The following is a 14,983-nucleotide window of genomic DNA, read 5'->3' as shown; positions in this document are numbered from 1 at the left end:
AAATCTTGCGGCTTCACGAAGTTTTAAGCAAGCTGGATACCTCACCCATTTAAAGTAAGAGTGTAGTCTGAGGTCATTTTGGCTCTGAGGCATCCAATTGTTAGTATGACTGGATGAGACCCCTTCAAGCACTGGCTTTCCTAAGGGAAACTTTGTAGGGAAGTTGGAATGAAATAGAATTTGCAGATATTTCTATGTAAGATCATGTTTGGCCAGCAGGGAAGACAGATTACCTTGAATTGAGCTGGAATATTTCAGCTGGCATGATGAATAATGCAATATATTTGAAATTTTATCAACCTGTACATGATGCTCATAAAATGATAATACAGTCTCAGACAAAGAGTGTGTATTCATTTTGGTAGACCATGGAATCTTTAACACAAAAATGTACTGTAACAAACAGTTTACACTTTGATGTCTCCCTTAACAGAATGGAGAGCGATAAACTTAGATGGCTTGGACAGATTAAGAGGATGGAGGAGAGAAGGATGCCAAAGCATAGATTATGGAGACCCAGATAAGAAATGAGAGGGCAAGAGGGAAACACAGAATAAGATGGTTGAAAATGATTAAAGAACCTAGATTGGAACACAGTTAAGGAGGAATACTGGTGATTGAATAGAGGAAGATGGCAAGGTGCCATAATCATCCCATCCCCGTGGAAGCTGGTCAGGAGAAATGCATTATTATGACGACGACGATGATGATGACTTCACTGGAAATCATTGTAATCAAATATTAATTATGGACTGAATACACACACTCTACTGGTGGAACCAATTAATTAGCAGACTGAGGTCCCTAGTGCTGCCTGCACGCATACTGTGGCTCGGCACGGTCATTGATTGGGGCGGTCGGGTTGAATGACAATTGGCTCAAAACCATTAGTTAAGTCTGATGCCATGCAGTGGAATGCTGTGTGTGTAGAATTCAAGAAGGTGGATGAATTGCTGGTACAGAATACAGAAAGTTTTCTCTAAAAGATTTTTTTCTAAGTAACTTATCTTCAATGTGTGTTTGATATCATATAATGACAATTATAATAATACATACCTAAATAAAATATGTACTGCTGTAATGCATACACCGTTACAGTATTTTGTTTTACTCCAGAGCTGGATAAATTACAATTTTCTGATTTTGGCACATAATAATATGTGACTTCTGTCCTTTTTTATGTATACTGATATACCTCAGCTGGTGAAGTGCACGTGTCCCTATGCCTCTAGTATTGGCACACTACACATCCTCACCATCACAATTCTCACTATCATAAGATATTGCATTGGTTGTTGTTATTGCTGTCTGCAGTCTGAATTTCCTCTTCATCGCTATCATCACCTATGTAGTAAATTCATCTATAGTTCCCACCATAATGCAGTCCTTTTCCCAGTATTCTCTTTCTGCTCCTAATAATGGCTTTACTCACACCTATGTGTAATGTGCTGCTCTCTTTCTGTTTTATTTAGTATTCACACTTGCAAAGACTTCACTTCTCGCTCCCTGCTATGAATCTGTTTTACTTTCTTATGCAACCTCCTGGCTCCTTTGTCATTTAGTAACCGAGATGCATGAACCTGAGGCAATGTAGTGATGTTTTCACAACAAGCTCATTTGGATAGGTTGCGTGCACAGTGCAGGTTCCTCAAGCTCTTCACCCTCCCCCCCCTTAGAGCTCGGTAGATAAGTGGTCCCACCAATACTCTGGCATATTTGAAGGACTGAGGATGTGTTAGTGGGCTGAAAACCTACAACCTGTTTCCCAGTCATTGACCAGGTCAGGGATGTAATGAATGAAGCAGATATAGGCTATTAGTACGATGGGGTCACCACTCCCAAAGTGATAGATGCTATGAAATGAGAATGGAAAGTGTTGCTGGAATGAAAGATGACAGGGAAAGCCGGAGTACCCGGAGAAAAACCTGTCCCGCCTCCGCTTTGTCCAGCACAAATCTCACGTGGAGTGACCGGGATTTGAACCACGGTGTCCGGCGGTGAGAAGCCGACGCACTGCCGTCTGAGCCACGGAGGCTCCTTGTGTTAGTGGGCTATTGTTCTTTAATGTTTAAAAGTGGCGTCTAACGGACAAACTGTTCATGATGTATTAGGTATTGCTAGTGCTGTGGTGGCTAGACAATAAAATTCCAGAAATGCTGGTAGGCAAGATGAAATATTAAATAAGAATAATATGAGAGTCTACATTGATTGCATAATAAAGGAAAAATCCTACAAATGGAGGAAGGCCAGAGTTCTTAAAGGGAACACAGAGGAAGCATACACCCATGGTATCCCCTGCCTGTTGTAAAAGGTGACTAAAAGGTGCCCCAGAGGCTCTCAGCTTGGGAGCTTGGGTTGGCAACCATGGGGCCTTAGCTGAGTCCAGGCATTGCTTCCTCTTACTTGTGCCAGGCTCCTCACTTTCCTCTATTCTGTCCGACCTCCCTTGATCAACTCGCGTTCTTTTCTGACTCCAACGGTATTGGAGTATTTGGGGCGTAGGGAGTCTTTCAATTTTCATACCCTTTGTGGCTCTTGCCTTTCTTTGTCCGGTGCTCCATTTTTTAAGACAAAGGTTACACCCATGATATCTCCTGCCTTTCATAAGAGGCATCTGAAAGGGGCAACCAAGGGATGATGTATTTGGAACCATGCGATTACTTGTGTTTAGTAGGCCTACCATTAAGTGAGGAACACTATGGGTCGACGTTACTTACGATTAGTACCATTATGTTAGGATCACCGTGGGTCTGGGCATTTCCTGTGATTAGTACTATCATGTGCATTCCATCGAGGCGGCGGAGCGGGTGCTCGGCACATGGACTGGCGTCCATGCGTTAGGAGCTGCCGTGCACTGCACTGAATTGCATTGGTTCCCCGTGTTCAGAATGGCTCTGCGTTACCTATGAGTAGTACCAGTATATGAGGAACACCCTGGGTCTGTGTTACCTGTGGGTGGTACCATAATGTGTGATACACCGTGGGTCTATATTGCCTTTGATTAGTACCACTATGTGAGCACCACCATGAATATCCAAGGCCTCTGATTAGTTCCACTATGTGAGGAAAACCACGGGAATACTGGCGCCCATGATTAGTCCCACTAAGTTAGGAGCGTCATAAGTCTGTGTTGCTTGTGGATTGAACCCTTATGTGAGGAACGCCATAGGTCTGTGTTACCTGTGATTCATGCCATTATGTGTGACATACCATGGGTATACATTATCTGTGATTAGTACCACCATGAGTCTGCATTACCTGTGATTAGTACCACAATAGGAGGAACACCATGGTTCTGCTTTACCAGTGATTAGTACAATTATGAGGGGCCAGTGACCAGGATTTTGGATGCCTTTGGACAACAAGCATTGGATCCACTGATTGTTTTGGATTCATGGTAATTTTTTCATTACCATTCATTTTAGATTTTAGTCAGTGGATACGTTTTGAAGTTTTAATTATCATTTCATTTCATTTCACCTCGTACCATTAGGGGCTGATGACCTAGCTGTTAGGCCCCTTTCAACAACAAACAACATCATCATCAGAGTTGTATTCATTAGAAACCTAATGAGCTAGAGCAGTACTCAACAAAGGTGAACGCAATAATGAAAAAATAATATGTACACATTTGAAAGTAGAACTCACATAATTACAATTTTTGCAATGTTTTCTCCAACAATATAAAAATAGGCAAATTTGAACAATAGGGGAATATTCCTAAAACAATCAAACTCAAGCAAGAACAAAATACAAAGTTTTTTCTGATTACATCGAGCATTACAAAATATAACAGGACTCAGTGGGAAAGGTGAATAAATTCTAAATATTTCACATCAACACAGGTATGGTTTCGAGTGTGAATGATAGCATAAGGTACAGCAACAACAATGTTCCGGCCTAGAAGTTCAAAACCCCATGCCCTAAAATCACTTTTCTCTCTCTTCTTTCTTATTGTCTAGTCTTTGTAACATTCATGGTAGCAGAGTGCTTAAAATAATTAAATGTCCAATCACATGTGCAAGGAATCTTAAATAGAATAACTAGCTTTAAATAGGAATGCATATTGCAGTAGTGCACAATTGAGTAAAAGGAATAAATTGTCAGGACTAATGTAACATTCCTTAAAAGACAAAACAGAGTTCCAAAAAAGGAGAGGAGAGTGCAAGTTCATTAATCTTCACCATATCCAACTCCAGGTTAAATCTCCTTGGAAATTTTTGAAGAGAAAAGTTTTTATGATGGAAATGCTCATGAACGATGAGTGAAAATTGCACAAGTTACAACCAATCTTAACATGTTTAGTGCGGATCACGCGGTGGGTGTATGACGCTAGTTTATAAGCATGTGCGAATTACGCGCCTAGCGCGTCATGGGACAGGTGCTAGGAAACATAAATTACAGGTTTCGTGCGTGGTAAGAAAGACTCTCCTTGTCATCCCGCACATTGTGTAAGTCCAGTCTACTAGCAGGTCCATCCGTAGCCAGAGTTGCGCATGCATATTCCGTTTCCTGCGTATTTCCTCTCTGCAGTTTTTGTCATACGTCATCATTCTTTTTGGGATCTTTGAGCAGCAAGACAATTTCACTGTGAGGTAAGACAATGTAATTTCTGTTTATTATTACTGCAAGAGAATTATGACTGATTCCACTTTTGAAATAAATTCCACCACCATACTGTAATAAGTTATTCAAGCAGCTAGGGGGTGAAACAGTGTGAAGTAACGACAATGTGGATTAGTTTAAGTTCGTATTATAGTATTTTATTATTGAGTGTGAATGTGATTGAGTGCATGAAAAGCCGGTGTGATATCAGAGGAAATACGCAGGTAAGAAGCATGTATTCTTCTTGGTATTCTGCTTTGTGTGATGAGTACTGTTATAACCACTGCCAGCTGTGGACCTGACTGTCCCCCTACCCCTAACCTCTCCTATCTGAGAACGGAGACACCCCGCTCCCAGAGCTCATTAGTGAAAGTATTTCAGGCCAACGCACGTTCATTGAACTGCATTCATTTACATTCTCAATCCGTACCTGCTCACCATGACGAGCTAACAGTTCTCCTTGAAAACAGTAATATACACGTAGCTTGTATCAGTGAGAGCTGGTTACGCACAACTATCCCTAGTAGTATGGAACACATAACGGGCTATAATATTTACAGGCATGACCGAATAGATAAAAGAGGTGGAGGAGTAGCCTTGTACTGTAGAGATGATATTAAATGTAAAATCGTATGCACATCTGCCCACTGTATCGACCCGAGACCTGAGTTCATTTTTGCCGAGATCACTGTGACAACAGTTAAAGCCCTAATAGGAGTTGTTTATCGGCCACCACGGGTAGGTCACCTCTCAGACATTGAAGACATCCTGCAGAGACTATCACCTGCTTATGAACATATTTTAATATTTGGAGACTTCAATACTAATTTACTGGAACAGGCTGGAGATACAAAGCAACTCTTAAGTATTTTCCAGACGTGTGACATGACAATACTTCCACTAAAACCGACAAATCATACCTCATCTTCACATACACTAATTGACTTAATGGTCACTAACAACCCACAGAAAATAGTGTCACATGGACAAATTCCTACCCCTGGCATATCGACACATGACTTAATATACTTGTCTTACTCGCTCAAAGTACTGAAGTATAAGTCCAGATACATCACATTCAGGGACATTAAACATATAAACTTAGATCGTCTGAGAGTTGACGCCTTGAATTGTCCTTGGGATGACGTAAAAAATATAAATGGTATCGATAAGAAAGTTGAAACTTTAAGTTCATTTATACTTGGTCTCCTTGATAAACATGCACCTAAGCGTACGGCCAAAGTCTCCCGACCTCCTTCTCCATGGCTGACCGATGACATTAAACAAATGATGTCTCACCGTGACGCGTTACACTGGCTCTACAGACGCACACACTCTTCCAGTGCGCTTGAACAGTATCGGACACTTCGGAATAGAATTAAAGTAATAATTCGAAATAAGAAATTTTCTTTTTACAATCACCTGGCTGGAAATTTAAATGTGTCAAACACTTGGAAACAACTTCGTTTCATTGGAATTGGGAAAGCTTTGCCCCAGCCATGTAATCCAGACATCTCTCTGGAGAGATTGAATGCTCATTTTTCTGAAATAAAAATTAAACCGGAAATACACATAATATCACAGCTGAACCAGCCACCACCAAATAGGCCATTCTTTGAATTTCGCGAAGTCACAGAGATTGACGTGAAACGCGAGGTATTATCAATCACATCTGCTGTAGAACCTGATGAAATACCCATACTCATAATACAACATGTCATTGACATTATTCTTCCCGCCATTACTCATATATACAACACGTGCCTCACAAGTGGCCTCTTCCCAAAAATGTGGAAAAATGCCATTATAAATCCTGTTCCTAAAACTTCCTCACCTGTACTTATAACAGATTATCGACCTGTTTGCATACTTTCATCTCTCTCCAAGCCTCTTGAACGCATAGTACATGTGCAATTAACCAACTATTTAAATAAATACAAACTACTTGACCCTTTACAATCAGGTTTCAAAAAGGGACACAGTACGGCCACTGCCCTGCTGAAAGTTACAGACGACATGAGATGTGCTATAGACGAAAGGCAGGTGATGTTACTTACATTTCTTGATTTTAGCAGCGCTTTTGACACAGTAAATATAGACGTACTGGTTGCTAAATTGAAATCGCTTCACCTTGGACGGACAGCTCTAGAATTCTTTCTCTCATATCTTACGGAACGAAAACAACGCGTAATTCTTCAGAATAGGTCATCCGAATGGGTAATGAAATATTCAGGAGTACCACAAGGCTCTGTACTTGGACCACTTCGCTTTGTTATCTATATCAACGATATATCGACACGGCTAAGACACTGTAAATACCACTTGTATGCTGACGATCTACAGATCTATTATCATTCCAAAATTTCAGACATCAATCAAGCAATAGGTTATATGAACTCTGACTTAAATATTATCTGTGCATACGCTCATGAAAACTGTATTTTAATTAATCCATCAAAATCTAAAGCTATTATTGTTGGGCAGATGAAGCAAATCAGTGCGGCAAAAAACAAAAACATTCCTCCACTAATTTTATCTGGTAAAATTATTCCGTATGAAAACTCGGTAAGAAATCTTGGTGTAATTATAAACGAGAATCTTAACTGGGGAGAGCACATTACAAATACCTGTAGAAAAGTGTACGCGTCCCTTCACCCACTAAAATATCATCAAAATTTGCTGCCACTAAACATGAGAATTAGGCTTATAAATACTCTTATCCTCCCTATATTTTCTTACTGTGACGTAGTACTAATTGATGCCACGAGAGAACAACTAAACCCATTACAATGTGCTATGAACTCATGTATTAGATTTATCTTTTCCTTATGCTATGATGTTCATGTTACCCCTTATTATCGACAACTTTCCCTTCTAAAATTTGAACAATATAGAAACCTCCACGTGGCAGTATTAATCTTTCGAGTATTAAAAGAGAACATCCCATACTACTTATCTTCACAACTCAATTTCCTATCTTCTTTCCACCAGCATAACACATGCTCCGCCAGTACACTTGCTATCCCTCTCAGCAGGTCAGCAGCATTTAGCCATTCCTTTGTTGCAAATGGAGCTAGAATATGGAATTCTCTCCCCCACAACATTAGAGCCATAAATTCCTTAAATTCATTCAAGTTGTCTTGCCGTGAGCATCTCCTCGATGTGTGCCGCCAGGCTGAATGAATCTGGTAGAGTGAATGTGTGTATGAATGTACGTTTACTGTGCTTATGATATTTTGTGTCATTCAACTTTTAATTTGTAACGATAGTTTTAAGACATGACTAAGAATATTTATAGAGTTTATGTTATTTTGTTTCACACTTTGTTTGTAGTTTGTAATGGTAGTTTTAAGATAAGATTATGAATATTGCTCTCAGATGTACATTGTTAATGAAGTGTGGTTAAGTGTAAGAGAGGACCATGAGTCCTAACTTCGCCACTACAAATAAAGGCAAATATAATATAATATAATATAATATAATATAATATAATATAATATAATATAATATAATATAATATAATATAATATAATATAATATAATATAATATAATATAATATAATAATAAAGGACTGAACTTGTAATTGTCATTTATTCTTGCATCATATTTATAAGTGACATGAAAGAACTTGTAGTAATCATTTTTGACTGAGTCATGATGCTTTATGTTATCATTTTATTTCTTTGTATTTTGTTCAGATGGCCGACAATGCAGTTCCTTCAACATCACGAGGTCCACCCAATAAATGGCGCGCTTCGACAGAAGAAATAACGCCTCGGCAGTTGGCAATTTTGTAATGTAACATTGTAACATAAAATTGTTTAATAGAGAGGTGTAAATATGAATATATTTTTGTTTGTAATCATACCTATGCATTTGTTTGTTATCCACGACAGAATAATACACATTTAAAGATAAAAATTTCATTGTTCCGTATTGAAATTATTGATGTTAAAAATTAAATAACTGGAAAGGAGGTTCAACCTATTCAATACTCAAAAGAAAGAAACGTAGCAATCACATTTCTATTTAAATGGGACCGGTTTCGACCTTAGTCCAGGTCATCATCAGCCATAAAAAACATGTAAAATGTTTATGAATGTTGGAGGTCAGTTTCACACTCTGTTAGGCACAAAGACACGACACCACATTCTGTCCTGCACAAAGTCACAACACTACCAATCAACATGCGAAGATCAAAAAGGCTTGAATTCGCAGACGAACAAATCTGTAGTAGAAAGCCGCCAGCTCCCGGTGACCAGCGCGGCACACTCAAGGTCACGCGCTGCGGCCAAACACCAAGTAGAGTGGAGAACGTTTCGAAGGTCCAGAACCTGTCACGGCTGCGGGAAGCCAAGTACGTATATAAAAATATACGACGCCAATTAGTACAACCGAATGAGCACCCGTACTCCAGTTAAGTTCTTGTTTTTTCAAGTCAACTGTTTACCAAGAACTTAACTGGAGTACGGGTGCTCATTCGGTTGTACTAATTGGCGTCGTATATTTTTATATACATACTTGGCTTCCCGCAGCCGTGACAGGTTCTGGACCTTCGAAACGTTCTCCACTCTACTTGGTGTTTGGCCGCAGCGCGTGACCTTGAGTGTGCCGCGCTGGTCACCGGGAGCTGGCGGCTTTCTACTACAGATTTGTTCGTCTGCGAATTCAAGCCTTTTTGATCTTCGCATGTTGATTGGTAGTGTTGTGACTTTGTGCAGGACAGAATGTGGTGTCGTGTCTTTGTGCCTAACAGAGTGTGAAACTGACCTCCAACATTCATAAACATTTTACATGTTTTTTATGGCTGATGATGACCTGGACTAAGGTCGAAACCCGTCCCATTTAAATAGAAATGTGATTGCTACGTTTCTTTCTTTTGAGTATTGAATAGGTTGAACCTCCTTTCCAGTTATTTAATTTTTAACAGAATAATACACAGTAATCTACCCGAGAGCCTTGCGTGTGATCCACCCGATGACCAATATTTAACCACTGTGCGGATCACGCTCCAGGTGCGTGAGTGAGATAAGTCCACGAGTTCGATATAACTTGTACCAACGTTCAAAAATTCAAATTATTACAACTTTTAAAGAGTTCCACGCAAATATCTTGCCGATTGGTGGGTATGTCATGCTCTACAAATATGCAGTGAACGTGTTAAAGGTGTGAAAGTTCTAAATTGAGGCTCGTGGAAACAAAGTTCATATGTCACTCTTTCCTGGTGCCATGATGAATGTGTAGTTTAGGCTTTTAGTTCACAGTGCTTCATGGTGTTGATGCCGCTGCTCCCCATACATATACTGCAACGCCACGCAGACTAGTAAGAGTGGGGAACAGTGGTGCTTATAAAGTCAAAAGGAAGATTCGAGAAAGGTAAACTAATCACATTCAAAGTTAGCAAAGAACACGCTGGAGTTTTCTGATACAGTTTACGTAAGTTGATGATGTGGCATGGAGTAGCTGGTACAAGGAGATCGGTAGCCAGTACGTTGTGGGCCGGTAGAGTGTAGAGAATGTCTTGTTTACGAATGAGTCATAGCATGAGCAGATATTCCAGGTTGCTGGTGGATGAATGTGAAGCTTTTTGTCATACTAGTTATTGTGTATTAGTTAAAAGGATTGAGAATGTGCTAGTGGGCTGTTGTTCTTTACTGTATATAAGTCGTGTTTAACTGACAAACTGTTCATGTTATATTATTGCTACCTATTGTGTATTAGTTAAATATGTGATATAACTTAAGGACTGAGAATGTGTTAGTGGGCTATTGTTCTTTTCTATTAAAAAATGAAGTCTAACTAACAAACTGTACATGTATTATTGCTGGTTATTGTGTATTGGTTAGATTAGGTGGTCTGTTGCTCAGTTGGAAGATTATATTTCATTCTTTAAAACTGGAATGAAAGTGATGGAGTTGGAAGCACCTTCTAAGGGCCCCTTGCCAGGGTTATAGCGAAAGACCTTAAAGGCAGCTCTGGTTGAGAAGGAGCCCTTCGATATGGTATAGTTGACGGATGATGCAACCCGTCTCTTCTGGGGAAAATGAAGAAGGAAACCACTGCCTTGTGGAGAAGAGGGATCTTCAAAGACTAAACGAGTAAACCTTGAAAGAAGATCCTTGTTTATGCTAGGCCTAGGGAGTCAGTAAAGGAGTAGTGTTTAGTTGCTTTTGAAGTATGAATGAGCCTCAAATGAATACTATACCAAATGTTGACATCACTTCTTGTGTTCCAGGAATAAATTGTGAGTTTTTGGAATCCAATGTTCATCCGGGGAATGCGAAAAGATTTACCAATGGAAGGCACAGCACTTGAAATGGACTTAATTATAAAAACAAACAGAATGGGAACCCTAAATGTGATTACACTGACAGGCAAGAGCAAAGAGATAGTCGATATAATGGAATGGAGGGATATGTATATTAGGGCTGAGTAAGACAAAATGGAAGGGGACAAATTCAAGGAAGTTGAAAGGAGGTTACAAGTTGTGCTGGAGGGGTAACTGCAAGGAGACAAGGAATGGAATGCGTTTGGTGCTGCACAAAGATATTGATGAAAGAATCATCAAAGCCAGAGTAAATCTAGAACAAATCAGTTTTACAATAATTTCATTTCAGTATATGCCTCACAACAAGGATGCAATGATGACAAGAAGGAAAAGTTCTTTGGAGACCTGGAAAACCAAGAACAAGATGATACATCACACAAATAAGGAATTTGAATGCTCAGGTTGGAGAAGATAGATCTAGTTCTGAGAATGTGATGAGCCCTTTGGAAATGGAACAGGGAATACTGAGGGTGAACATTTCCTACAGATATGTGTAAGAAGAAATAACCTTCTAATAAGAAATACTTCCTTCAAGAAACAAGACAGTCATATGATAAGTAGATACAGCTTTGATGGAAGATATAAAACTATTACTGATTATGTGATAACAGATAAACTAATTGGAGGAGGAGTAAGAGGCACAAAGATTATCCCAAGCAAGTTTTTAGACAGTAACTACAGGCTTTAAGTAGCGACTTTAAGAGTGAGGTTGCTTGTATGTCAAGTACAATGAAAATACCAAAAATAAAGGGGTGGAAATTAGAAGAAAAAGTAAGATAGCCTTTCAAAACTTGGTAATAAAAAGTTACACAGAAATGAAACACAAAATACAAATGAGGAATGAAACTTTTTTTAAACAACTTTAGTACTGTGTCGTAGATATTAATGGTAAAACTGGAGGATAAAGGAGAAGGGAACTAGATGGCAGAATGAAAGAGTGATAAAGGCTATTAGAGATTGAAATGTCATAAAGAAAACCAAGGATGTTAAAAAACATTAGTTAATTCCTCTGGTGTGTGTGTGTGTGTGTGTGTGTGCGCGCGCGTGCATGTGTGGTCTTCTATCAGGGTAGGACCCTATCCACACAGACATGCATGTTGCCCACGGGTGTCAGGTCAAAGGACCTGCAGCAAGCCTGTCCAGAGACCATATGCTATTATTATTATTATTATTATTATTATTATTATTATTATTATTATTATTATTATTATTATTATTATTATTATTATTATTATTATTATTATTATTAAATAAAGTAACAAGTCATATATAGATAGTTAAGGACACAAAACGGAATAAATACCATGACAGGTTAGTTTGTAGAGAGGAAGCAACAAACAGAAGATACAAGGTCAAACATAAAAGCACCAAAGTAGAAGGACAATCTCTGTATCTTCATATTCTCTTGTTTTCACATAATTGAGCTCTCCTCTCATCAATCCCAGCTCTTCTATGTCCACTTCTTCTCAGCACCTGGTGACCTCATTTCTGCTTCTCACATTCATTTGGAGAACAGGTATCAAAACTCATTGGGGAATTATCTTGACACATTTTTCAGACTTGATGTGGGAAGTGTAGCTTAAGAAGAAAGCTGGGTAAACACCAAAAAACTGGAAGAATCCATAAGGTCAATATGAATACAGTCGGTGAAAGACTCATCTCTTCTTTCCATTTCTCCTACTTCCCATGCTGACCTAGAGTTGCGATTATCCTATTACGAGCTCCTATTCATAAAGATATAACACAAGCTTGTTGTCTCATACATACAAAAAGTTTAATGATTTGTTATTGTAAACTACCATTTTGATATCTTGAATCTAAATACAGGAACATTTTTTCACTTAGTAAACATTTATGGAAGATATCTACCATAATTAAATATATGTTGTGATATCATTCACCTTGACAGTTGGACACAGTGGATAAAATCTCTTAACATATTGTACTCTGCTCCACTACCTGCCTTACATTTGTGTAGTATTGCTACTTGTTCTGTAGTCTGCACGTGCATACAAAAGTGCTCTCTCACAAATACAGTAGGTTGATGAGTACTAATTTAATGCTTGTAGGTTATTATGTATCATCAGTCCAGCCTCCAAGTGTGCTGAGAATGTCTCGAGAAGATATGTGTCAACTAATGTACTCTGAGCTGTGTCATGGCTGTGATGATGTTGTTGATGTCAAATGTGGTTTCATCGGTGAGGTAGGAAGTGGATGGCCATTGCACGGTGAGTATACAAATGGTGTGATTATTCTCTTATTTCTTAAGGTAGAAATTTGTTTCTCCAAGCAGTGAGTCATATCCTCCATTGACCCATTGCCAGAAATGTTCGTATATTTTTATGTGACCACTGTTTGAAAAATAATGACTGGTATGCCATATCACTGCTCCTTTCTTCCTCAAAGTAGTAAGTTTATCATCCATCGATCTGGCTAGCTCTGTGCATTTAATTTCAGGCCAGTACAGTGAGTGACCATAGGGTAAAGAAATGGGTATATTCAGTCTTACAGTTGGCTGTACATTAAATGATTCACCATGATTTCTCATTTCAAATCCTGATACATTTTGGTGTTTAGTTTGCCAAAGCTGTGGTCATTTTCATCCTATGTCAACACCTGTGGTGTAGAGGTTAGCAAAATCACTTCCCATCTGGCTGACCTGGGTTTGAATCCTGGATTTTCCACTGATTTAAGGTTGACTGGAGGCGCTGAAATGCACGTACTGAGTCTCAAGTAAAGTAATTTAGAAGAGAAGTATCAACTATCCTAGAAGAGGTTTTCTGTTTCTCACTTCAAATTCAGGCGAATACTTCAAAGGCCATGTTCCAAATTATGAAAGAGAAACAGAAATTAACTCATCACTATTTCATTATCACAGATCATACCTGTCCAGTTCTTGATAGTAAAAAATAATTTATTTTCCTAATTTTTTTAAATTCAGTATGGTACATGATTTTTTCTGCTCATAGTGAATGTACTGGACTGTATGTAAGGTGACTTCCTGGTTATGTCTTAGTTCAGTTCATCCTTTTCATTTTATCATTTAGGTAAAGGCTCCTGTGTTAATGTGTACATGATTTTCTTTCTCTGATAAATGTAATTTGGTGATATGCATGTAGTTTCTATTATTGACAGTATATGTTGTCCCCTAATTTCCCGGCTAAGCTCAGCCAGAGCATGAGAGATCCAGAGGTGGACCATTCGTTAGTGGGCTGTCTTAATTCTTGGAGGCATCTAAAGGGCAAGGACTGACGACAATGAAAGAAAGAACAAAAAAAAAACATAGGCTTGACATTTATTGTGATATGCACAAAATAATAATAGTTCACAAACAATTATCTCTTGCTGCTGTTTATCATGATCCTCACGAAGCTAATATTGTAGACTAGATTTACAAAAAGTAAGTTATTCAAATCTTGAATCTCGTTGACAATGGATTATCCTGAAAGAATAAAAGTAAATCAAAATAAGCCTTCCATTGGCTTTAAAGTTTAAAATAAAAAAAGGAGGATGAACCTCATCCTAAATCATCCTTGATCTGAAATGTATTTGACAGCCTAATGTCATTTGTATCACTTTAAATAAACTGAAATGCTGAATTTCCACTAAATTATGTGTCGGATGACCATGGTTTCCTTTCTGAATTATTACTGCACAACATCTACAAAATCCAGATTAGTTTCACTTTCTCACTTGCGGATAATATCTTGAATAACACGCTGATAATATTAAACTGATTCTTTGAATACTCTTGAAAGTAATTAATTAATTTAATTAACATTAATACCATTGTTATGGTCTTTAGAACAATAATCCTTCTCTTGAAAATTATTAGATAACTGAACTGGGATTATTCATGTCATACATTAATTAACGTTACAAAATTTTCTAAAATTTTACACTCGTTTAGGCTTACTTTAAAAATTATACTATCTTATTCACTTTCAAAATCACATCATTATAGCGTTGAGTCTGTTCTTAAGTTTGCAAGAAATATTATTGCACAACAATCAAAGAAACAAGCCAAACACAGACAACGCTGGGATAAC

The 14,983-nt window shown here is 38.3% G+C and overlaps 1 protein-coding gene across 1 annotated transcript in view; it reads left to right on the top strand.

The window, feature by feature from the left end:
* Positions 1–14,983, top strand: part of LOC136863379 (phosphotriesterase-related protein) — a 137,508-nt gene that overhangs the window by 54,127 nt on the left and 68,398 nt on the right. Inside the window, exon 4 of the mRNA XM_067139782.2 lies at positions 13,004–13,162. Coding sequence (XP_066995883.2) covers positions 13,004–13,162 — 159 coding nt within the window. The remainder of the gene's footprint in view (positions 1–13,003; positions 13,163–14,983) is intronic.

Source organism: Anabrus simplex, chromosome 2 (assembly GCF_040414725.1).
Source record: "Anabrus simplex isolate iqAnaSimp1 chromosome 2, ASM4041472v1, whole genome shotgun sequence".
Lineage (NCBI taxonomy): Eukaryota > Metazoa > Arthropoda > Insecta > Orthoptera > Tettigoniidae > Anabrus > Anabrus simplex.
This window is presented reverse-complemented; position numbering and strand designations above follow the sequence as displayed.